This window comes from Pan paniscus, chromosome 11 (assembly GCF_029289425.2).
Source record: "Pan paniscus chromosome 11, NHGRI_mPanPan1-v2.0_pri, whole genome shotgun sequence".
Taxonomy (NCBI): Eukaryota; Metazoa; Chordata; class Mammalia; order Primates; family Hominidae; genus Pan; species Pan paniscus.
In genome coordinates this window covers 118,894,844-118,920,193 of record NC_073260.2, presented here as the reverse complement: position 1 = coordinate 118,920,193, position 25,350 = coordinate 118,894,844, and the positions used below count along the sequence as shown (strand labels likewise).

Genomic DNA, 25,350 nt, shown 5'->3' with positions numbered 1-25,350 from the left:
AGGATTTTATATATGCTTTAATACCAGGGACTCTGCCACTCTGCTGGGTCCAAGTGGCATTGCATCACTGTAGGCCCCCAGGTGGATACAGGGAATGTTAGTAGGGCTTTACTAATGTGGAAATGCAGGGACTCTTGTGCTCAAGGGCAGGATGCAGCCTGTTAAGAGCTGGACTGAAAATGACACCATGCTGTAACTGTTTAGGTCTCATGCAGGTGGTACAGGACCCAGTGTGAGCTCTCTCTCTGGAGCAGTGTCATCACGTGGTCTCTAAGAAGTTCTCTATGCTAGTCTCTGGACCCCCTCTCTGTAAGCTAGGGTTGCAGGAGTCCGTGGTGCGAGTGTGAGCTGCTGGGTATCTCTCATTTACCTTTCCCCCACACTGGAGATCTGCTCTGTGCTCCAGGTCGATAAAGGCCAAGCAAACAACCTTGCTTCCCTCTTCTTCCTTGCTTTAGGTGTTTCCTGTCACTTCTCTGCTAAATTCCAATGTTGTGTCTTAGATGTTCTGTTGAAAGTGTGACTACTCCCTGTTTGGGTTTTTTTTTTGTGAAGGAGGCAAGGGCTGATGTCTCTAGTCAGCTATCTTGAAGCCCCTCCTCTATTTTTGCTGTTGTTGCCTGTGCTTTTCAGGTCTTATCCAAAAAATTCCTTGCTCAGACCAATATAATGAATCATTTCCTTTATGTTTTTCTTCCAGTAGTTTCATAGTTTTGGGTCTTACATTTAAGTCTTTAATCTTTTTTTTTTTTTTTTTTATTGAGACAGTCTCACCCCATCGTTCATTCTTGAGTGCAGTGGTGTGATCTCAGCTCACTTCAACCTCCACCTCCTGGGTTCAAGTGATTCTCCTGCCTCAGCCTCCCGAGTAGCTGAGATTACAGGTGCATGCCACCATGCCCAGCTAATTTTTGTATTTTTTTTATTAGAGATGGGGTTTTGCCATGTTGGCCAGGTTGGTCTTGAACTCCTGATCTCAAGTGATCTGCCCACCTCGGCCTCCCAAAGTGCTGGGATTACAGGCATGAGCCACCGCACCCAGCCTCTTTAATCTATTTTGAAATGAGTTTTGTGTATAGTAAGATAAGGGTCTAATTTCATTCTTTTGCATGTGGCTATCCAGGTTTCCCAGCACCATTTATTAGATTATCCTTTCTCCAATGTGTGCTCTTGGCACCTGTTTTTTGAAAATCAGTTGGCTGTAAAAGCATGGATTTATTTCTGGGCTATTTTGTTCCATTGTTTTATTTGCTTTTATTGCCAATACCATGGTGTTTTGGTTAATATAGCTTTGTAGTATATTTTGAAGTCAGGTAGTGTAATTCCACTAACTTTGTTATTTTTGTTCAAGATTGCTTTGGCTATTTGAGGTCCTCTGTGGTTCAGTATGAATTTTAGGCTTGTGTTTTCCACTGCTGTGAGGCATATCATTGATATTTTGGTAGGGATTACATTGGATCTGTAGATCACTTTGGGTCATATGGACAATTTAACAGTATTAATTTTTCCAATCTATAAACATGGGATATCTTTCCATGTATTTGTGTTTTCTTCATTTTATTACTGTTTCATAGTTTTCATTGTAGTGATCTTTTACTTCTTTAATTAAATTTTTTGTTCTTTGGGTTTTTTTATAGCTATTAATAAGTGTGATTGTTTTGTTGATTTCTTTTTTCAGCTAATTCACTATTAGTGTATAGAGGCATTACTGGTTTTTGTATATTGATTTTGTATTCTACAACTTTACTGAATTATTTTGTTCTACCACTTTTTTGGTGGCATCTTTAGGGTTTCTATATGTTAGATTGTGTTACCTGCAAATAGGGTTAATTTGACTTCTCCTTTCCAATTAATTTGGATATTTTTTATTCTTTTTTTTTCTTGCCTAATTGCTCTGGCTAGGATTTCCAGTACTGCGTTGAATAAAAGTGGTGAAAGATAGTATCCTTATCTTATTCCAGATTAGAGGAAAAGATTTCAACTTTTCCTTATTCAGTAGTGTTAGCTATGGGTTTGTCATATATGGCTTTTATTGTGTTGAGTTACGTTCTTTCTATTCTTAATTTATTAAGAGTTGTTGTCAAGAATAGATGTTGAGTTTTGTCAAATGCTTTTTCTGCCTCTCCTGAAATGATCATGGGGTTTTTGCCTTTTATTCTGTTAATGTAATATATCACATTTATTGATTTGTCTGTGCTGAACCATCCTTGCATTCCTGGGATCAGTCCTACTTGATCATGATGAATTGTTGAATTTGGTTTGCTACCATTTTGTTGAGGACTTTTGCATCTGTGTTCATCAGTTATTTATTTTTGTGAATGTTGACGTCTAGTTGTTTGAATACTATTCATTGCAAAGACTGTCTTTTCTCTGTTGTACTTCCTTTCCTTGTTTGTTAAAGATCAGTTGGCATATATTTGTGTGTGTCTATTTCTGGGCTCTCTATTCTGTTCCATTGATTGATTTGTTTATTATTTTGTTAATACCACACTTTCTTGACTACTTTAGCTTTATAGTAAGTCTTGAAGTCAGGTAGTGCCGGTCTTCCAACATTGTCTTCTCCAGTATTAAGTTGCTAGTCTTGGTCTTTTGCCTCTCTGTATCAACTTTAGAGTGACTTTGTTGATATCCAGAAAATAAATTGCTGGGAATTTGATTGAGATTGTATTAAATCTGTATATCAAGTTGGGAAGAACTGACATATTGTGACAGTATTGAGTCTTTGTATTCATTAACATGGTATATGTCTCCATTTATTTTTTTCTTTCTTTCTTTCTTTCTTTTTTTGAGACGGAGTTTCACTCTGTCACCCAAGCTGGAGTGCAGTGGCGCAGTCTTGGCTCACTGCAGCCTCCGTCTCCTGGGTTCAAGTGATTCTCCTGCCTCAGCCTCCAGAGTAGCTGTGACTACAGGTGCACACCACTATGCCCGGCTTATTTTTGTATTTTTAGTAGAGATGGGGTTTCACTGTGTTGGCCAGGTTGGTCTCAAACTTTTGACCTGGTGATCTGCCTGCCTCAGCCTCCCAAAGTGCTGGGATTACAGGCGTGCACAACCACACCCAGCCTGTCTCCATTTATTTAGCTCTTCTTTGGTATCTTTCATTAGTGTTTTGTAACTTTTTTCTATAGATAAACGTATTCTGTTACATAGTTTTTTTAAAATGCTTTTTACATTTTTTATGTTTTTGAGACAGCATCTTACTCTATCACTTAGGCTGGAGTGCAGTGACATGATCTCAGCTCACTGCAACCTCTGCTTCCCAGGCTCGAGCAATCTCCCACTTCAGCCTCCTGAGTAGCTGGGACTACAGGGGTGTGCCACCATGCCCAGCTAATTTTTGTATTGTTTTGTTTGTAGAGACAAGGTTTCACCATGTTGCCCAGGCTGCAAGTGTGTGTTTTTTGTTTTTGTTTGTTTGGTTTCTTTTTTTTGGAGATAGAGTCTCACTCTTGCTACCCAGGCTGGAGTGCAATGGTGTGGTATTGACTCACTGCAACCTCTGCCTCCCGGGTTCAAGCGATTCTCCTGCCACATTCTCCTGAGTAGCTGGGATTACAGGTGACTGCCACCATGTCCAGCTAATTTTTGTAATTTTTTAGTAGAGACGGGGTTTCACCATGTTGGCGGGCTGGTCTCGAACTCCTGACCTCAGGTGATTTGTCTATCTTGGCCTCCCAAAGTGTTGGGATTACAGGCGTGAGCCACTGTGCGCAGCTTTGTTTTTGTTTTTGAGGTTCAGTTTCTCTTGCCTAGGGTGGAGTGCAGTAGCGCAGTCTCAGCTCACTGCAACCTGTACCTCCCAGGTTTAAGCAGTTCTTCTGCCTCAGCCTCCTGAGTAGCTGGGACTAATTTTTGTATTTTTAGTAGAGATGTAACCACACCTGGCTAATTTTTGTATTTTTAGTAGAGATGGGTTTCACTATGTTGGCCAGGCTGGTCTTGAACTCCTGACCTTAAGTGATCTGCCTGCCTTGGCCTTTCAAAGTGTAGGGATTACAGGCATGAGCTACTGCGCCTGGCCTGCAAATGTGTTTATAATGACAAATTCCACTTTTTTATTGCTGGTATATAGAAAATTTATTGACTTTTGTATATTAATCTTGGATCCTGTAACCTTGCTATAGTTACTTATTCTAGGAGGATTTTCGGGTCAATTCTGTCAAATTTTCTACATAGATGATCACATTATCTATGAGTAAAGACAGTTTTATTTATTCCTTCCCAATCTCTTTACCTTTTATTCCTTTTTGTGGTCTTATTGAATTAGCTGGGACTTCCACTATTCTGTTGAAAAGCTGCTGTGAGTGGAGACATCCTTCCCTTGTTCCTGATCTTAGCAGGAAAGCCTTGAGCTGTAGGTTTCTCATAGATGTTCTTTATCACGTTGAAAAAATTTCTTTCTATTCCTGAGAGGTTTTTTTAAAATCATGAATGAGTGTTGTTCTGTAGTTTGCTCAGTGTTTTTTGTTTATTTGTTTTGTTTTATGGAGACAGGGTCTCACTCTTTTGCCCAGGCTGGAGTGCAGTCTCACAATCTCAGCTCACTGCAACCTCCACCTCCCAGGTTCAAGTGATTCTCCTGCCTCAGCCTCCCAAATAGCTGGGATTATAGGCGCCTGCCACCACACCCGGCTAATTTTTGTATTTTTAGTAGAGATGGGGTTTCACCATATTGGCCAGGCTGGTCGCAAACTCCTGACCTCAGGTGATCTGCCAGCCTCAGCCTCCCAAAGTGCTGGGATTACAGGCATGAGCCATGGCGCCCGGCCTTGCTCAGCGTTTTTATCTTGGTTGTTAGATTTGTTAAGTGCTTTTTCTGTGTTTATTGAAATAATCATGTGATTTTTCTGTAGCCTGTTGATGTGATGGATTATATTAATTGAGTTTTGAATGCTGAACCAGGCTTGTATTTCTGGGGTATATCGTATTTGGTTATGGTGTTTAATTTTTTTTAATACCTTGTTGGATTTGATTTGCTAATATTTTGTTGAGAGGTTTTATGTCTATGTTCATAAGAGATGTTGATCTGTAGTGTTTTTTTGTTTTTGTTTTTGAGACAGAGTCTCGCTTTGTCACCTAGGCTGGAGTGCAGTGTTGTTGTGATCTCGGCTCACTGCAAGCTCTGCCTCCCAGGTTCACGCTATTCTCCTGCCTCAGCCTCCTGAGTAGCTGGGACTACAGGCGCCTGCCACCACGCCCAGCTAATTTTTTTGTATTTTTAGTAGAAACGGGGTTTCACTGTGTTAGCCAGGATGGTCTCCATCTCCTGACCTTGTGATCCGCCCACAGTGGCCTCCCAAAGTGCTGGGATTACAGGCATGAGCCACCGCGCCTGGCCTGTAGTTTTCTTTTCATGTAATATCCTTTTCTGATTTTGGTATTAAGGGAATGCTGGACTCAAAATTAGGAAGTACTCCTGCTTCTATCTTGTGGAAGGCTTTGTAAAGAATTGGTGTAATTTCTCCCTTAAACGTTTGGTAGACTTCACCTATGAACACATTTAGTCCTGGTTCTTTCTGTTTTGGATGATTATTAATTATTAATTCAGTTTCTTTAATAATACAGGCGTAGGTTTAGGTCTTTGTTTTGGTTGATATGCTTGCAATGTTGAAAGCTGATAGTTTAATATCAATATTGTCTTTTATTTTACTGTAAAAATACTTTGAATACTCTGTTATCTTAAATTTTATTTGTGTATTTTTATGAGATATTGATAAAAAATACAACTTTTTTTTTTTTTAATCACACAGCCTAGTGTGTTAATTGTAACCTACAAGGAGCCTGCAAAATCATCTACTCAGTTTGGATCCTACAAGCAAGCTGAATGGAGGCCAGATAGTACCATGATAGCTGTATCAGTAAGTAGATTTTACCGCTAAATAGTGTTTTCTTATGAAATCATTACATCGCATTTAAATTTGATTCTCTTAGATGACTTTCTTTCAGTCTTTTGCACTCATAAGTATTTATTTTATTCTGATAGGAATTGCTTTACTGATTATTCTATGTGGATTACTCCTACTATAGCTTTTCTTCTGACTGCTACTTCCTTAACAAAGCACCTATATCCCTAAACATAGCACCTGTATCCTTTTCTGTTTGTTGTTCTCACTTTACTGTTTTGCCCTTGAAGTCTAACTGCTTTACTAATTATTCTGTGCGTGTTACTCCTACTATAGCTTCTGTTTTGACTCTGCTGCTTCCTTCCATCCCTAAACATAGCACCTGTATCCTTTTCTGTTTGTTGTTCTCACTTTACTGTTTTGTCCTTGAAGTCTTATCTAGTTTTTTAAAACATATTCACATGATATTCTTGAATTTATATTTAAATTCCTCCCTTCCATTCCAAAAGATATTCCAGAAAATAATAAGCTTTATGTGCATATGTCATACTAAAATTTCCATATCCATTTGGATCTGTTTCTCCTTTTTTTCTTCTGTTCTATTAAACGTGCCTAGATATGTTTAATTTTACCTTTTCAGTTCATGTTTCATCACTGTCTAAGGCTGTCATTATGACTTAATATGCATTAGCAGTAATATATGTGGTTAATTAACATTATTGAGCACCTCCTATCCGATGAGTACAATTGTAATCAGTTTACATGGATCATCCCGTTTAATCTTTAGATAAGTGCTTTGAAGTAGATATTATTATCCTTCATAATGGATGTGTAAATTGAGGATCTGAAAAATTGTCTTATCCAAGGTTACATGGGTAGTGTATATTAGAGAGATAAGGTATAAACTTAGCTACTCAGCTTCCATTTACTATATCCTTATATCTAACTTATCTCTTTGCGTTGGTCCCTTTCTAGTCCATACTATATATAACACTGACTAGGTTAATAATCTGAAATGTTCCATATGATGAAAAATACTGAGTAGTTCTATGCTTCCTATAGCAGGAGTTTGCAGATGACTGACCATGTACCAAATATGCCCTGGTGCCTGTTTGTACACAGACCATAATGTAAGAATAGTTTTTACATATTTAAATAATCAAAACAAGTCAAAGAAGAATATTTGCTACTGTTGAAAATTATGTGATACTTAAATTTCAGTGTCCATAACTAAAATTTTACTGGGGCATGAAAATCCTCACTGATTTATGTATTGTCTGTAACTTCTTTCAAGCTACAATAGCAGATTGAGTTGAAGTTCTTACAGCAAGTGTATGTGGTGCTCTCATTGCTTCGCTCTTCTGTTCAATGCACTGTGTAGTAACACAGTTGTAACTTCATAACATTTCAAGTGTACACATATTGCCATTCTGTGACATTTTATATTATTTTTATTCTAGTACATACTCATGTCAAAAGAACCAAAGAAGACAAAAAGACTTTGTTTTGTTTTTAAAGCACACTGTAGTGTGGTTTATTTTATTATTGAATTAGATGGCAAAATATTGTATTTATTATTCAATGGCACTATAGCTATGCCAAAAGAATATAAGCTGACATCACTAGACTAAGCACTTATCAGAATGTACTGAAGGTTAAGTTAGAAGAATTAAAAAATTTAGCACAGAACAGCTCACCACAAAATTCCTTCACAAAAATAAAATATGAAAATGAAAGTGCAGTAAAAGTAAGTTTGCTTGGTTTTTGATAAATTGACAGATGTTATAATACTGCTCAGTTGTAAATTTCAGTGGTCCATGTGAAGTATGAATTGACTAAGAATTACTGTGAATGACCTGCGGAACAATTCCAGATGAAAAAAATTCTCAAAGGAGTTGAGAAAATACTAATTCAGTACAACCCGAAGTAGAATCTAAGAAGTTGTATTAATTGATAGTAGTAAAAATCCACATGGAGCAGCAAAATACTTAGTTGGACAGATTTGCAAAGTTTGTGAAAATATAAGACTTTTAAAACCTATGGTTAGTGTAAGTTTTTTCAGAGATGGAAGCAGGAATATCTTGAATTGCCCTCCTCCACAGCTGTTATGGCTTGGGTAGTGATAAAAGTTTATTGGAAAGTTTTTTGTTTTTTTTTTTACCGAGACTGACTTTTTTTTTTTTTCTTTACTTGAAGGACCACCATCTACCACTTAACAGACACTAAATAACTTTGGAAAATAGCTTTTGCTGTATTAGAAAATGTTTTCAAATATGAAGTATGTAAAATCTCATTAAGGACCAGCATTAATGGATGAAAATTTGCACTCAATTTTGATGATAGGGAAAAGTACTTTAAACCCCAATTTACCAAAAATGTTATTTCCACAAAAAGAATCTAATTCTCATTAGTGAATGTATATTACCAAAAAAAGTTGTACTTTATGTTAAATGTTACAGTACAATATGTTAAAGAACTATTTTTTTCCCATTGAATGGTCTTGGTAGTCTTGTTGAAAATCAATTGGCCATTGGTATTTGGGGTTATTTCTGGATGCTCCATTCTGTTTTATTGTTATATATGTCTGTCCTTATTCCAGTACCACAGTTTTTAAATTACTGTGGCTTTGTAGTAACTTTTGAAATCAGGAAGTGGAATCCTCCAATTTTATTGTTGTATTTCAGGATATAAGTCATGTCAACCCATTGTCAACCCATTGTAAGTTGAAAATACCATAAGTCAAAAATTTAACAGCCCCAAACATCCATCATAATGTCGTAAGTTGAACCATCATAAGTTCAGTATCATCTATAGTTTTGACTATTCTGAGCCAGTCCCTAAGATGCTATATGACTTTTTGAACTGGTTTTCTATTTCTGTAAAAAATACCATTGGGAATTTGGTAGAGACTGCGTTGAATCTGTAGTTCTCTTTGGGAAGCATTAATTTAAGTCTTCCAACCTATGAACATGCAATGTCTTACCAATTATTTAGACCTTCAATTTCTGTAAGGAGTGTTTTCTGGTGTTCAGTATGCAAGTCTTTTTCCTGCTTCATTAAATTTATTTTTAAGTTTTAAATTTCTTTTTGATGCTATTGTAAATGGAATTGTTTTTAAGTTTCCTTTTTGGTTGTTCATTCCAAGTGTGTAGACATATATCTGATTTTTTCCAACTTTTAACTTCAGGGTACATGTGTAGGATGTGTGGGTTTGTTGCATAGGTAAACATGTGCTATGGTGGTTTCCTTGCACAGATTATGCCATCACCTAGGTATTAAGCCCAGCATCCATTAGCTATTCTTCCAGATGCTCTCCCTCATCCTGCGCCCTGCCCCTCCATCCTCTAACAGACCCCAGTGTATGTTGTTTCCCCCATGTGTCCATATGTTCTCATCATTCAGCTCCCACTTATAAGTGAAAACATGTGGTATTTGATTTTCTGTTCCTGTGTTAGTTTGCTGAGGATAATGGTTTCCAGCTCCAACCATGTCCCTGCAAAGGATATGATCTTGTTCCTTTTTATGGCTGCATAGTATTCCATGGTGTATATGTACCACATTTCTTTTATTCAGTCTGTGATCGGGGGATATTCAGGTTGATTCCATGTCTTTGCTATTGTGAATAGTGCTGCAGTGAATATATGCATGCATGAATGTTTGTAATAGAATGATTTATATTTTGGGGGGTATACCCAGTAATGAGATTATTGGGTCAAACGGTATTTCTGCCTCTAGGTCTTTGAGGAATTGCCTACTGTCTTCCATAATGGTTGAACTAATTTCCACTCCTACCAACAGTGTAAAAGCATTCCTTTTTCTCCACAACCTAACCAGCACCTGTTGTTTTTTGACTTTTTAGTAATAGCCATTCTGGCTTGTGTGAGATGGTATCTCATTGTGGTTTTGATTTGAATTTCTCTAATAATCAGTGATGTTGAGCTTTTTAAAATGTATTTGTTGGCCACATTTATGTCTTCTTTTGAGAAGTGTCTGTTCATGTCCTTTGCCCACTTCTTAATGGGATTTTTTTTTTTCTTGTAAGTTATTAAGTTCATTGTAGATGCTGGATATTAGACCTTTGTCAGATTAATAGATTCCAAAAATTTGCTCCCATTCTGTTGTTTATCTGTTCACTCCAATGATAGTCTCTGTTGCTGTGCAGAAGCTCTTCAGTTTGATTAGATCCCATTTGTCAATTTTTGCTTTTGTTGCAATTGCTTTTGTCATCCTTGTCGTGAAATCTCTGCCTGTGCCTGTGTCCCAAATGGTATTGTCTAGATTTTCTTCCTGGGTTTTACATTTAAATCTTTAATCAGTCTTGAGTTGATTTTCCTTTAGGGTGTAAGGAAGGGGTCCAGTTTCAATTTTCTGCATACAGCTAGCCAGTACTCCCAGCACCATATATTACATGGGGAATCCTTTCCCCATTGCTTGTGTTTGTCAGGTTTGCTAAGATCAGATGGTGTAGGTGTGTGTTCTTGTTTCTGGGTTCTCTATTCTGTTACATTGGTCTATGTGTTTATTCTTGTGCCAGTACCATGCTGTTGTGGTTACTGTAGCCCTGTGTTACAGTTTTAAGTCAGGTAGCATGATGCCTCTGGCCTTGTTCTTTTTGCTTTGATTGCCTTGGCTGTTCGGACTCTTTGTTGGTTCCATATGAATTTTAAAATAGTTTTTTTCTAATTCTGTGAAGAATGTCAGTGGTAGTTTAATGGGAATAGCATTGAATCTATAAATTACTTTGGGTAGTATAACCATTTTCACAATATTGACTGTTCCTAGCCATGAACATGGAATGTTTTTCCATTTGTTCGTGTCATCTGTCATTTGTTTGAACGTTGGTTTGTAGTTCCCCTTGAAGAGGTTCTTCACCTCCCTTGTTAGCTGTATTGCTAGGTATTTTATTCATTTGTGACAACTGTGAATGGGAGTTCATTCATGATTTGGCTGTCTGCTTGCCTGTTGATGTATAAGAATGCTTATGATTTTTGCACATTAATTTTCTATCCTTAGACTTTGCTGAAGTTGTTTATCAGCTTACAAAGCTTTTGGGCTGAGGCAATGGGGTTTTCTAATATAGGATCATGTCATCTGCAAACAAAGATAGTTTAATTTTCTCTCTTCCTATTTGAATACCCTTTATTTCTTTCTCTTGCCTGATTGCCCCGGCCAGAACTGCCAATACTATGTTGAATAGGACTGGTGAGAGAGGGCATCCTTGTCTTGTGCCTTTTTTCAGGGGGAATGCTTCCAGCTTTTGTCCATTCATTATGATATTGGCTGTGGGTTTGTCATATATGACTCTTATTATTTTGAAGTATGTTCCTTCAATATCTGGTTTATTGAGAGTTTTTAACCTAAAGCGATGTTGAATTTTATTAAAGACCTTTTCCGCATCTATTGAGATAATCATGTGGTTTTTGTGTTCAGTTCTGTTTATGCGATGAATCACATTTATTGAATTGTGTATGTTGAACCAGTCTTGCATTCCGGGGATGAAGTCTACTTGGACATGATGGATAAACTTTTTGATGGGCTACTGGATATTTGCCAGTATTTTGTTGAGAATTTTTGCATTGATGTTCATCAAGCATATTGGCCTGAGGTTTTCTTTTTTTTGTTTTGTCTCTGCCAGGTTTTGGTATCAAGATGATGCTGGCCTCATAGAATGAATTAAGGAGGAATCCCTAATTTTCAATTGTTTTGGAATAGTTTCAGTAGAAATAGTACCAGCTCTTCTTTGTACCTCTGGTAGAATTCAGCTGTGAATCTGTCTGTCCTGGGCTGCTTTTTTTTTTTTTGGGTTGCTAGGCTCTGTATTACTTCTCAATTTCAGGACTCATTATTGGTCTATTCAGAGATTCAGTTTCTTCCTAGTTCAGTCTTAGGGAGGGTGTATGTGTCCAGAAATGTATCCATTTCTTCTAGATTTTCTATTTAATGTGCATTGATGCGTTTATAGTATTCTCTGATGATTGTTTGTATTTCTTTGGGGTCAGGATGATATCCCCTTTATCATTTCTGATTGTGTTTATTTAAATCTTCTCTTTTCTTCTTTATTAATCTAGCTAGCAGTCTATCTATTCTATTAATTTTTTTAAATAACCAGCTCTTGGATTCATTGATCGTTTGAATGGTCTTTCATGTCTCTATCTCCTTCAGTTCTGCTCTGATCTTGGTTATATCTTGTCTTCTGCTAGCTTTTGGGTTTGTTCTTGTTTCTCTAGTTCTCTTAGTTGTGGTGTTAGGTTGTTAACTTGAGATCTTTGTAGCTTTTTGATGTGGGCATGTAGTGCTATAAATTTCCCTCAACACTGCTTTAGCTGCATCCCAGAGATTCTGGTACATTGTCTCTTTGTTCTCATTAGTTTCAAAGGACTTCTTGATTTCTGCCTTAATTTCATTATTTACTCAAGTCACTCAGGAGCAGGCTGTTCAATTTCCATGTAGTTGTGTGGTTTTGAGTGAATTTCTTAATTCTTCTGAGTGAATTTTTTTGAGTGTTGTGGTCTGAGAGAGTGTTATCATTTCAGTTCTTTTGCATTTGCTGAAGAGGGTTTTACTTCCGATTATGTGATCAAATTTAGAGTAAGTGCCTTGTGATGATGAGAACAATTAGTTTCTGTTGTTTTAGGATGGAGAGTTCTGTAGATATCTGTCAGGTCCACTTGATCTAGAACTAAGTTCAGATCATGAATATCTGTTAATTTTCTGTCTTGGTGATCTGCCTAATATTGTCAATGGTGTGTTAAGTCTGCTACTATTATTGTGTGGGAGTCTAAGTCTTTTTGAAGGTCTCTAAGAACTTGCTTTATGAATCTGGGTGTTCCTATACTGTGTGTGCATATATGGAGGATATTTGGCGCTTGTTAAATTGAACCCTTTATGTAATGCCCTTTGCCTTTTTTGTCTTTTTTCATTTAAAGTCTGTTTTGTGAGAAACTAGGATCGCAGTCCGTGGTTCTTTCTGTTTTCCATTTGCTTGGTAAATTTTCCTCCATCCCTTTATTTTGGGATGTGTGTCTTTGCACATGATATGGGTCTTTTGAAGACAGCATACCGCTGGGTCTTGGTTCTTTATTTAGCTTGCCATTCTGTGTCTTTTAATTGGAGCATTTAGCCCATTTACATTTAAGGTTAGTATTGTTATGTGTGGATTTGATCCTGTCATCAAGATACTAGTTGGTGATTTTGCAGACTTATGTGGTTCCTTCATAGTGTCACTGATCTGTTTACTTCAGTGTGTTTTTGTAGTGGCTGGTAATGGTTTTTCCTTTCCATATTTAGTGCTTCCTTCAGGAGCTCTTGCAAAGCAGGTCTGATGGTTACGAATTCCCTCAGCGTTTGCTTGTCTGAACAGGATCTTGTTTCTCCTTTGCTTATAAAGCTTAGTTTCGCCAGATATGATATCCTGGGTTGGAAATTCTTTACTTTAAGAATGTTTAATATTGGCCAGGTGCGGTGGCTCACACCTGTAATCCCAGCACTTTGGGAGGCCAAGGCAGGCGGATCACGAGGTCAAGAGATCGACACCATCCTGGCCAACATTGTGAAAAACCCCATCTCTACTAAAAATACAAAAATAATTAGCTGAGTGTCGTGGCGCATACCTGTAGTCCCAGCTACTCAGGAGGCTGAGGCAGGAGAATTGCTTGAACCCAGAAAGCAGAGGTTGCAGTGAGCTGAGATTGCACCACTGCACTCCAGCCTGGCAACGGAGCGAGACTCCGTCAAAAAAAAAAAAAGAATGTTTAATATTGGCCCCAATCTCTTCTGGCTTTTAGGATTTTCACTGAGAGGTCTATTGTTAGTCTCATGGGCCTCCCCTTCGTAGGTGACCTGGTCTTTCTGTCTGACAGCTCTTAACATTTTTCTTTCATTTTGACCTTGCAGAATCTGATGATTATATGTCTTGGGGTTGATCTTCTCAGGGAATATCTTACTGAGGTTTTCTGCATTTCCTGAATTTGAATGTTGGCCTGTCTTCCTAGGTTGGGGAAGTTCTCCTGGATGATATCCTGAAATATGTTTTCCAACTTGGTTCCATTCTCCCCATCTCTTTTAGGTACCCCAATCAGTCTTAGGTTCAGTTTATTTACATAATCCCACATTTCTCAGAGGTTTTATTCATTTTCATTCTTTTTTCTCTATTCTTGTCCGCTTATCTTATTTCAGCAAGGTAGTCTTCAAGCTCTGAGATTCTTTTCTCCACTTGGTCTATTCTATTAATAGTTGTGATTGCATTGTGAAGTTCTTGTAGTATGTTTCTGAGCTCTAACAGGTTGGTTATGTTCCTCTCTAAACTGGCTCCTCCTAGTATTGTCAGTGGTGTGTTCAAGTCTCCCACTATTATTGTGTGGGAGTTTAAATCTCTTTCAAGGTCCCTAAGAACTTGCTTTGTGAATCTGGGTGTTCCTATATTGGGAGCATATATATTGAGGACATTTAGCTCTTCTTGTTGAATTGAACCCTTTATTGTTATGCAATGCCCTTTGTCTTTTTTGATCTTGTAGTGTGTTTCTCAGCTCTAATAGGTCAGTTAAATTCCTCTCTAAACTGGCTGCTTATCTCTCACATTGTCAGTGGTGTGTTAAAGTCTCCCACTATTATTGTGTGGGAGTCTAAGTCTCTTTGAAGGTCTCTAAGAACTTGGCACGTCCTGTATTGTTTTGTCATGTTTCTTAGCTTCTTTGCATTGGGTTACAACTTGCTCCTTTAGCTCAGTGAAGTTCGTTGTTACCCACCTTCCAAAGCCTACTTCTGTCATTCAGCTTTCTCAGCCTCAGCCCAGTTGTGAGCCCTTGCTGGAGAGGTGTTGTGGTCATTTGGAGGAGAATAGGCACTCTGGTTTTTTGAGTTTTTAGCGTTTTTGCATTGATTAATTTCTTATCTTTGTGGGCTTATCTGCCTTTGATCTTTGAGGTTGCTGACCTTTGAATGGGGTTTTTTGTAGGGTCTTTTTTGTTGATGTTGTTGTTTTCTGTTTGTTTTTCTTTTAACAGGCCACTCTTCCATAGAACTGCTGCCATTTGTGGGGGTCTACTCCAGACCCTAGTTGCCTCGATTTTTCCTGTACCTGGAGGTATCACCAGGGAGGGCTGCAAAACAGCAAAGATGGCAGCCTCCTTCTTCTTTGGAAGCTCCTTCACAGGGGGGTACTGACCTGTTGCTAGCTCAGATGTGCCTGGAGGAGGTGGCTGGAGACCTCTGTTGGGAGATGTCACCCAGTCAGGAGGAACGGGATCAGGGACCCACTTAAAGAAACAGTCTGGCTGCAGCAGGTGTGCTGTGTTGGGGATTCCTTCAGCCCCCAATTGGTATGGGCTCTCCAGGACCCACAGGCTGGACTGATTGAGAAGCCTGAATGCCAGTGTGGCAGCCTACCCCACCACTCAGGTATACTCCGTCCTGGGGGGAAATTAGAGCTCTGTCTAATTGGGGGTGGCTCAAGACCCCAGCTGGGAAGACCCACTACCCCATGAGGAGGAGGGAATTGAGGTCTCACGTAAAGAAGCAGTCTGGCCATGATCTGGCAGTGTGGCTGTGCTACACTGCAGGAAACCTTTCTCATCCATGCTGTATGGATATATGTGATTTTTGTGTATTGATTTTATATCCTACGACTTTGCTAACTTTATTAGCTCTAATAATTTTTGTGTGCATTATTTATACATCTCTGTGGTCTGATTTGGATGCCTTTATCTCGTTTTCTTGTTTAATTGCTCTTGGTGGAACTTTCAATACTATGTTGAATTAAGTGGTAAAAGTGGGTATCCTTATCTTGTTCTTGTTCTAGCGGGAAGGCTTTCAGTCTGTCACCATTGAGTATAATGTTGGCTTTAGGTTTTTCATATATGGTCTTTATTATGTTGAGGTTATTTACTTCTGTTCTTAGTTTCTGGCATGCTTTTATTGTTAAAGGGTGTTAAATTTTGTCAAATGCTCTCTTTGCGTCAATTGAGAAACATGGATTTTTTCTTCATCCTGTTAATGTAGTGTATTTCATTGATTGATTTTCCTGTATTGAATCATCCTTGCATTCAGTGAATGAATCCCACTTTGTCATGATGTATGAAGTATTTGCTGAGGACTTTTGCATCTGTATTCACACAATATATTGATTTATAGTTCTCAAGTCAGTTTTGGTAGATTGTATGTTTTTAGAACTTTGTCAATTTCATCTGGCTTGTCTGATTTGTTGGAATACAACTCTTTATTGTAGTCTCATAATCTCTGTTATTTATGCAAAATTACTGGTAATGTTCTTTCTGATTTTTGTGATTTGAATCATCTCCCTTTTTTCTTAACTTACCTAGAGGTTTATCAGTTTTGTTGATTTTTTCAAAGAGTCGTCTTTTGGCTGGATGTGATGGCTCATGTCTGTAATCCCAGCACTTTGGGAAGCTGAGGCGGGAGGATTGCTTGAGGCAGGGAGTTACAGGGGAGCCTGGGCGACATAGCGAAATGCCATCGCTTCAAAAAATAAACTTAGCCAGGTGAGTTGGCACATGATTGTAGTTCTAGCTGCTCAGGAGGGTGAGTCAGGAGGATCACCTGTGCCCAGGAGTTCAAGGTTACCATGAGTTTTGATCTTGTCACAGCACTCCAGCCTGGGCGATACAGCAAGACTCCGTATCAGGAAAAAAATAATTTTTGTTAAAGTGTATTTTCTTTATTGTTTTTCCATTCTCTTTTTATTTTGCTCTAACTTTTATTATTTCCTTTCTTCTGCTAGCTTCGGGATTACTTTGCTCTTTGTTATTTAGTTATTTTATGTGCACATTTAGGTTATTTATTTGAAATGTCCCTCCACCCCCACCTTTTTTTTTTTTTTTTTTGAGACAGCTTCCTGTTTTGTTGCCCAGGCTGAAATGCAGTGGCATGATCATAGCTCACTGCAGTCTTGATTTCCTGGGCTTAAGTGATCCTCTCCCTCAGCCTCCCTAGTAGCTGGGACCATAGGCACGCACCACCACGCCTGGCTGATTTTGTTTAATTTTTGTAGAGATATGATCTCACTACGTTGGCTAGGCTGGTCTCAAACTCCTAGGCTCAAGCGATCATCCTGCCTTGGCCTGTCAAGTGCTGGGATTACAGGCATGAGCCACTGCACTGGGCCTGAGATGTGCCTTTTTAAGTGTGGATGTCTACTGTTCCAACGTCTGCCAGTTACCCAGCTCCAAAGTTGCTTCCACATTTTTGGGTATCTTTATAGCAGCACCCCACTCTCTGCAGTACCAATTTACTGTATTAGTTCTTTCTCATGCTGTTATAAAGAACTGCCCAAGACTGGGTAATTTATAAAGGAAAGAGGTTTAATTGACTCACAGTTCTACATGGCTGGGGAGGCCTCAGGAAAATTACAATCATGGCAGCAGGGGAAACAAACATGTCCCTCTTCACGTGGTGGCAGGAGAGAAGTGCTGAGCAAAGGGAGAAAAGCCACCTATTAAAGTACCATCAGATCTCGTAAGAACTCACTCATTATCACGAGAACACCTTGAGGATACCACCTCTGTGATTCAATTACCTCCCACCAGGTCCCTCCCACGACACATGGGGATTATGGGAACTACAATTCAAGATGAAATTTGTTTGGGGACACAGCCAAACCATATCACTGAGGAACCCTTATATTTGATAAGCTCTCTGTTAATGTTTTCAAAATTCTGTCTTTTGGTTTCAGCAGTTTGATTCTAGTATGTCTCAGTGTGGGTCTCTGAGTTTATCCTTTTTGGAATTTCTTGGATTTGTATATTCACGGATTTCATTAAGGCTTCTGACATTTTCAACCATTTCTCTTTCCTCCATACTTCTATTCCTATATTATGTATGTTGTTGTGATTGATGGTGCCCCACAGGTCCCCCAGACTCTGCTTATTTTTCTTTATTCTTCTTTTTGCTCCTTAGATTGCATAATTTCAAATGTCTTATTTTCAAGTACATTTATCTTTTCTGTCTGCTCAAATTTGCTATTGAATTTCTGTAGTGAATTTTTCATTTTAGTTACTGTACTTTCTATCTTCAGAATTTTTTCAGTTCCTTTAAAAAAAATTTTCCCTTTTATCGATATTCTCATTTTGTTTAGACATTGTTTTCTTGATTTTCTTTAGTTTTTTGCCCATGGTCTCCTTTAGCTCATTGAACATATTTAAGAGTGTTGATTTAATGTCTCAGATTAATAATTCAAATGTCTGGACTTCCTTAGGGATGGTTTCTGCCATATTCTTTATTTTCTATGACTGGGCCATACTTTTCTGTTTCTTTTTATGTGTTGTCATTTTTCATTGAGAACTGGACTGAGTATTATGTTGTGGTGACTTTGGAAATCTAATTCTCCTAGCCCTCAGAGATTGCTGGGGTTCTGCTCCTTGATTACTGAAGAGTTCCTTTTATGATTTTTTGAAACTATTTTTGCATAGTATGTATTTCTTCTGATGGGTGGCCTCTGAAGTTTCTCTTTTGTTTTCTCTGTTGTCAGCCAGTCATGTAAGATTTCCTTATCCTACTCCCAAGAGAGGGGAGATTTTGGTGCACCCATTACCCAAGCAGTGTACACTGTGTACCCAATTTGTAGTCTTTTATCCCTCACCCGCCTCCCACCTTTTTCCCTGAGTCCCCAAAGTCCATTGTATCATTCTTATGTCTTTGTGTTCTCATAGCTTAGCTCCCAATTATGAGTGAGAACGTAGGATGTTTGGTTTTCCATTCCTGAATTACTTCACTTAGAATAATAGTCTTCACTTCCATCTAGGTTGCTGCAAATGCCATTATTTTGCTCCTTTTTGTGACTGAGTAGTATTCGATGGTGTATATATATACCACATTTTCTTTATCCACTTGTTGATTGATGGGCATTTGATTGTCATCTTGCCCATATGACATCAAAATTCAGCAGATGTCTTGAGGGTAAAATTGGTGTTAAAGAAAAAATTATCGAATAATACTTGTTGAAACACAGTAAGGAAAACTTTTTTGGGGACTATCACAGTATATATAGGGAACACTGCAGTGGGTTCTTGCAGTGGGAAAGAGAGATTGGGCTCACTTCTTCAGCATGGGCAAGTGGGAATTTATAGCCAAGGAGCAGTGTGGGAGTCAATGGGTAGAAAATTAATAAGAGGAAACATCAGGGGTAATGGGGATTCTGGCTAAAACAACAGGATTCTTGCTGAAGACAGACCAGGGTGATCAGACATCACTTAGGGGAGATTGGAGGATGAGCCACCTAATCAGATATCAAGTGTGGGGGTCTTGCTCAACTGGATTTTATAAGGAAATGCACAGATGGACCTAAGAGAAGAAGGTTCAGGAGCCTGACTAAAGTTTGACTAAGCACAGAATCTTTTTCACTGGTTATGTGTTTGAGGCACATCAGGTCTCCAATTAGTATGGATACCTGTGCATCTCACAAATACAGGAAATTTTACTTTGCCTGTATGAAGTTTGCTTTCGAGCCATTGAGCCCCTTCTGCAGCTTCTAAGTTCAGCAGATGTCTTGTGGGAAAAATTGGCTGTGGAGTTGAGGCATTTCAAGTCTGATTATTTCTTCAACCCTATGTAACTGCCAAGAGCTTTGCTGATTTTTCTTTGCTCCAGCAGGCGTCTGCCTGAACTAAGTCTGCTGCTTTCTTAGCCTGTGCCCAGAATTGGTGAATGCTCTTAGGGGAAAAAAAATCAGCTTACTTCTGAACAGCCCTCCTACTATGAATTTTAATCAGTCTAGGCCTTATTGATTCCATAGCTTGCCTGATGCCTTTAAAAATATAATTTTTTGTGTTTTCTGCCTTTTTCTAGCTGTTGGGAGAGTTGGTCTGCCATGACCTACTTATTGTATACTACTGTGCAGTAGAATTCTTAACCATGTAATATAAAATTGCCTTAATACTCCTTTTATGATTTTTTGAGTCATTTCATTTTTATATATAAAATCCTAAGCATTATATAAAGATGGAATGAGCCCAGATATATCCATTAAAACTATTGTAACTGCCCAACAGTTTCGTTTTGCCTGCTGCCTGAATACAGTTGATTTATCAAGACAGAGGAATTGCAATAGAGAAAGTTTAATTCATGAAGAGCTGGCTGAACAGAAGCTCCGTAGTTTTATTATTCAAATCAGTCTTCCCCAAAATTTGGAGGCTAGGGTTTTTCAAGGATAGTTTGGTGGGGCAGGGAATGGGTGCTGCTGATTGGTTAGGGAGGCAATCAGAGGTGTGGAAAATGGTCTTCATGTCGAGTCCACTTCTGAGTAGGACCACAGGACCAGGACCAGTTGGTGGGTCCACGTGGAGCCCTCCGCCGTCAGAAATGCAAAAACCTGAGAAGGTATCTGAAAAGGCCAATCTTAGGTTCTACAATAGTGATGTTACCTGCAGGAGTAATTGGGGAAGTTGCAAATCTTGTGACCTCTGGAATAGTGACTGGTAATTGTTTACATTTACACTTTAGCAGAATTCAGGCTCCTCTCCTCCTCCTAATGTCTTGCTAAACAGATGATACAAAAATATCAGTGACCTTTCTAAACTATTACCAAATAATTGATGGCTCTCTGTATTATTTATTTTATTATTATTATTTTTTTTTTTTTTGAGACGGCATCTTGCTCTGTCACCCAGACTGGAGTGGAGTGGCGCAGCGCAATCTCTGCTCACTGCAACCTCCGCCTCCCAGGTTCAAGCAGTTCTCCCTGCCTTACCCTCCCAAGTAGTTGGGATTACAGGTGCTCGCCACCAGGCCCAACTAATTTTTGTATTCTTAGTAGCGACAGGGTTTTGCCATGTTGGCCAGGCTGGTCTCTAACTCCTCACCTCGGGTGACTCGCCTGCCTCGGCCTCCCGAAGTGTTGGGATTATGGGCATGAGTCACTGCACCCAGCCTGTATTATTTTATATCATAATGAAAGAAATGAAGATAAAAAAGAACCTGTTTTGCAGGCAGAGGCTACAAACAAAAACTTTGAACAACTAGTAGAAATGGTTTAAGTTAATTTCTAAATTCTGAGAAGATAGAAGGACTAAGCCCCCATTCCTGACTCCTCTTCTCTTCTCAGGAGTATAAACATGAGCCTAAAGTCAGAATCATCAAGATATCAAGTTCTTTAGGGAAAGAATAGGTGCTGAAGGACCAGGCAGAGGGAAAGGTTTGCTTTGCCACTCCTTAAGGCACTGAGACAGGATCTGAGATTTCACAGTTCTCTAAGTGAGCTTAAAAAAGTGGAATCCTGTGGTTTCCCTTCAGAAAAGGGAGGAATGTGTCTGCTCCTGGAAGTGGACATTAGCAGGGCTTCCCATAAAACTCTGTTAACTGCTGCGGACTTAGAGTAGAGGTTGCACAGGTGAACTCAGTTGCTGCCACACATCATGGTCTGAGGAAGCCGGCCCTTCTACTCAGAGACAGTGCCTGAGAGGAGACTGCTGAAGCCTCAGCTCAGCAGTATGTGAGCTTGTCTGCCTCTGCAAACTGTCACTTTATCCAGCATCTGTAGGTTTGCATTGCCAGATACTCACATCAAAGCCTAACCTCTACAGGTGGCTAATGGAACACAGCAAAGAAAAAAACCACTAAGGGAGCTCATTAACTTTACGATGTAAGACCAAACTAAACAAGTAAAATATGTGGCTCCTATTGATGAGCCACAGGGATGAGACAGAAGAATGTAGTAAATTAAGAAAAAAATTACTAAGAACTTTCAGAAAATGTAATTAGAACATAATCAGGACTTTTCAGAGCTAAAAATTTCCTAAGAGAAAAATTCAACAGATGAACTGATAAATAACCCCTTGTGAGAGCTGAATCTTTTGTTCCAGAAGATCAAATAGAAACAATTTCATGATGTAAGGCATATAGAAATAAAATTATTTTTGAAAAGATAAGAGACCTGCAGGAGCAAATTCAAGAGGTTTGGGAATGAGTGTTATAGAAAGAAAACAAGACAGAACAAGTATTAGTTTAGGAAATAATAGAAGAAACTTACCTAGTTTAGAAACATTGAAGGTTGTCAGATTGAAAAGGCTGAGACTTAGATACATTTGATTGCGGGTGGGGCTATGTGGAAAAAGTTTAATGAAAAAACATACATATCTAGAGATAATGTGCAGAAATAACTGAATTTCAGTCATGAGAAAAATCATTCAGAGAAAAGGGAAAGAGAATCACATTGACAATAGACTTCTCACTACTAACCCTGGAAACTTAAGGGAACATTAGAACAACATCTCATGCCATGAAAAAAGAATCTCTAACAATCCTGTACCTAGACAGGATGTCCTTTATCTCGGTTAAGTAATGGTATGTTGGGATAATTTATTTCGTTTAATAAGGGAATGCCTTGGTATTGGAGCTACAGTGAACAGGACAAGCAAGTGGACATGTAACTAATTCCTAGGTTAGTGAGAGATAGGTGATAAACAAGTTTAGACAAGAAAATGAAACGTGATGACCATACCATCCATGTTAGGTATATGCAATGCTTAGGGACAATTATTATCTGTATTAATATTCATATTAATAAAAACTTCCTATGGAAGACCATCCTATTGAAAAATGGACGAACAAGGCAACTTGCAGAAGGAGAAGTATGAAGAGCCAATAAAAATGAAAAGATAAGCATCACTAGCAAGGAAACAAATGGAAATTAAAATAAGACCATTTTTCACCAATCTAATGCAGGCATAAACAGGAATTCTAGGAACAATTAGAGTGATACTGGGAATTAATGTAATTTTTTGGATAAATTTGGCAATACATATTAAAATGAATGTACATATATACACTTTGACTTGGCAATCCTACTTAAGGGAAGGTACCCCACAAAATATATATGCACCAAAACATAAGGAAATATATATATATATATATATATATATAAATGTTTATTGCAGCATTGTCTGTAGTTGCCAAAGGTCCATCAAGAAAAGAATAGCAAAGTAAATAAGAAACTTCCATACTTTGGAATATCACACAAATACTAAAAATAGTAATAAGTGTATCTATGAATGTGGAAGAACAGTCAGAAAACACTAAGTGAAAAAAATCAAATTGCATGGTAATGTGTAAATTAAGATTCCAATTTTGTGTGAAAATGATAAAAGTTCCTGTATATATTTATCAATTTAAAAATTTACTTATTTCTGAGTTAGAATCCAATGCAGACATTTAAAATCAAGTTACAGAAGAATGTTAAGTTTATACAACATTTGTGATAAAATAATGTCATAAAAGCAGATTATAAAACTGTATGATAGCTTTATATAAAGAAAAAAGTTGTATTTTAGATAACCCTCTACTTAAGAAACTAACAGATTTATCAGCTGTGCTCGTCATAACCAGTTACATTAGCAGGCATTTACAGTATCATCAGTTTGGATTTAAAAACAGACTTCAGCAGAAGTCTAATATGCTGTAAAATATAAGAGTTTCTGCAAATGTCCCTGAAAAAGACATAAGGACTACATAAAAATTAATAATGATTATCTGTGAATGGTGAAACTATTGGCAGTTTATTTTTGTTACTTTCTGTGTTTCTCGGGTTTTCTTCATTGAACATGGAGAAATTTGTCATTCATTAAAAAAAAATTTAACAAAAATTCATTTATGATCCTGTATGAATTTTAAAATTCATATAAGCTAAAATGTTAATTCATGTTTTAAATAACCCAAGTAAGGATGAATTAAATTACTAGAAGCAGGTCAGCATTTACTCAATATATTTAATATAAGCCAGATTACTATAACTAATATTATATTTATCTTAACATCTCCACAAAGTTCTAGAAATAAGACGGTGGTGAAAGGATAATAAAAACTCAGGACCCCAATTCACCACTCCAAAAGGGAAAAAATAAGCTGAAAGCCCAGTCATGCAAGAAACTGCCTTTCCTTTTGTGCCTGAGCTGATAACTACAGATAAAAGGTTAGGTTACCTACTCCACAAGTAGCTACTTATGTTCACCATATCTTATGTAAAGTGCCTGTTTAATGATGCCAGACGAATACATAATTGACTATTCCCCTACCTGCTCTTTTCTCTTGGAACTTGTGGATTACCATACCCTCCTTCTCTCCCCTCCAGCCCACTTTTCCCCTTTAAAGATTGAAGCCCTCAAATTCATCTTTGGAGAAAGGCACAGATCACAGACTGTCACTGTGATTCTGTTTTTTTGTTCCGGGCATATCCTTAACCTTGGCAAAATAAACTTCTAAATTGATTGAGACCTGTCTCAGATACTTTTTGGTTTACAACTATGTTCTAAATAAAGTGTTGGTGCCACAAAAGAAATAGCACTCAAATATAAAATTTTCTTTTTAATTCTCAGCAAGGCAATGTACTTCTATAGAGGGGTGCGCCCTTACAGATGGAGCAATGGTGAGCGCACACTTGGACATGGGAGGGGAAGGGGTTCTTATCCCTGATGCACGTGGCCCCTGCTGCTGTGTCCTTCCCCTATTGGCTAGGGTTAGACCGCACAGGCTAAACTAATTCCGATTGGCTAATTTAAAGAGAGTGACTGGGCGAGTGGTTTGGCCGGGAAAATGGTTATGGCAGAGCAGGAAATTGGAATGAGTCAGGGTGGAGAATGAGCAGGTAATGGGAACGAGTCAGGGTGGAGTAGGTAATCGGAATGAGTCAGGGTGGAGGAGGTAATCTGAAGAGATTGCTTTATGAGGAAGTTAAGTTTAAAAGTAGAAGGCAAAGAATTGAACTTACTGACATATCGATTCTTTGAAGAGAAACTTAGAACTCCTATCTAACAACTATAAGTAATAAATAAGTGAAATAAAAATTAGATTTTCAGTGGCCAAAAATATTAAATTATTTTGTTACTCTTGTATGTACTTTATTTCTTCAACTTACGTCAAGTATAATTTCTTCTAACTTCTTTGTTGTCTTAATATTTAGCGTAATATAAAAGGTGTCACTTAATAAATTAATGTGAAATTATTTCTGATATAAAAATAAAGCTATCAGACTGTTCCCTCTGTACTGTCTAGTGGGAATTTTAGGGGGGAAAAATGTACATACAAAATGGCCTACAAATAACATGGAGGAATCATATGTAAAAACTAATGTACCAGTTGCTTAAACTTTCACTAAACTCTTCTTCGTTTGAAAGATGAGGAAGAGTTTTAATTATATACTGAATATAAAAATTATGCTATTCATAATATACATACAGCACATTTGCAGTCAATGGTAAATTATTGATCTTGAAACCACCTTTGCAAAAATAACAATGAGAAAATTATGACAGTAAAAGAAACCTAATCTAACCCCCATCTTGCCTTTAACCTCCCAACTGCCCTTGGTCATTCCTGGGCCTAGGCCATGCTAACTTTAGGAGAAATTTGTAGTTTAAATGATAATGGCCCTTCCCCAAAACTAAACCACCTTTGTAAAGCTAATGAAAGACCAGGTCTTGCTGTGTTGCCCAGGCTGGTCTCAATCTCCTGGACTTAAGTGATACGCCCACCTCAGACTCCCAAAGTGCCGGGATTACAGATG

General features: G+C 38.0%; 1 protein-coding gene across 6 annotated transcripts in view; it reads left to right on the top strand.

Annotated features, from left to right (window-relative positions):
* Window positions 1-25,350, top strand: part of RIC1 (RIC1 homolog, RAB6A GEF complex partner 1) — a 147,999-nt gene that overhangs the window by 22,559 nt on the left and 100,090 nt on the right. For all 6 annotated transcript variants that reach the window (XM_055092177.2, XM_063594494.1, XM_008977015.4 and 3 more), the window contains exon 2: window positions 5,754-5,861. In XM_055092177.2, coding sequence (XP_054948152.1) covers window positions 5,754-5,861 — 108 coding nt within the window. The remainder of the gene's footprint in view (window positions 1-5,753; window positions 5,862-25,350) is intronic.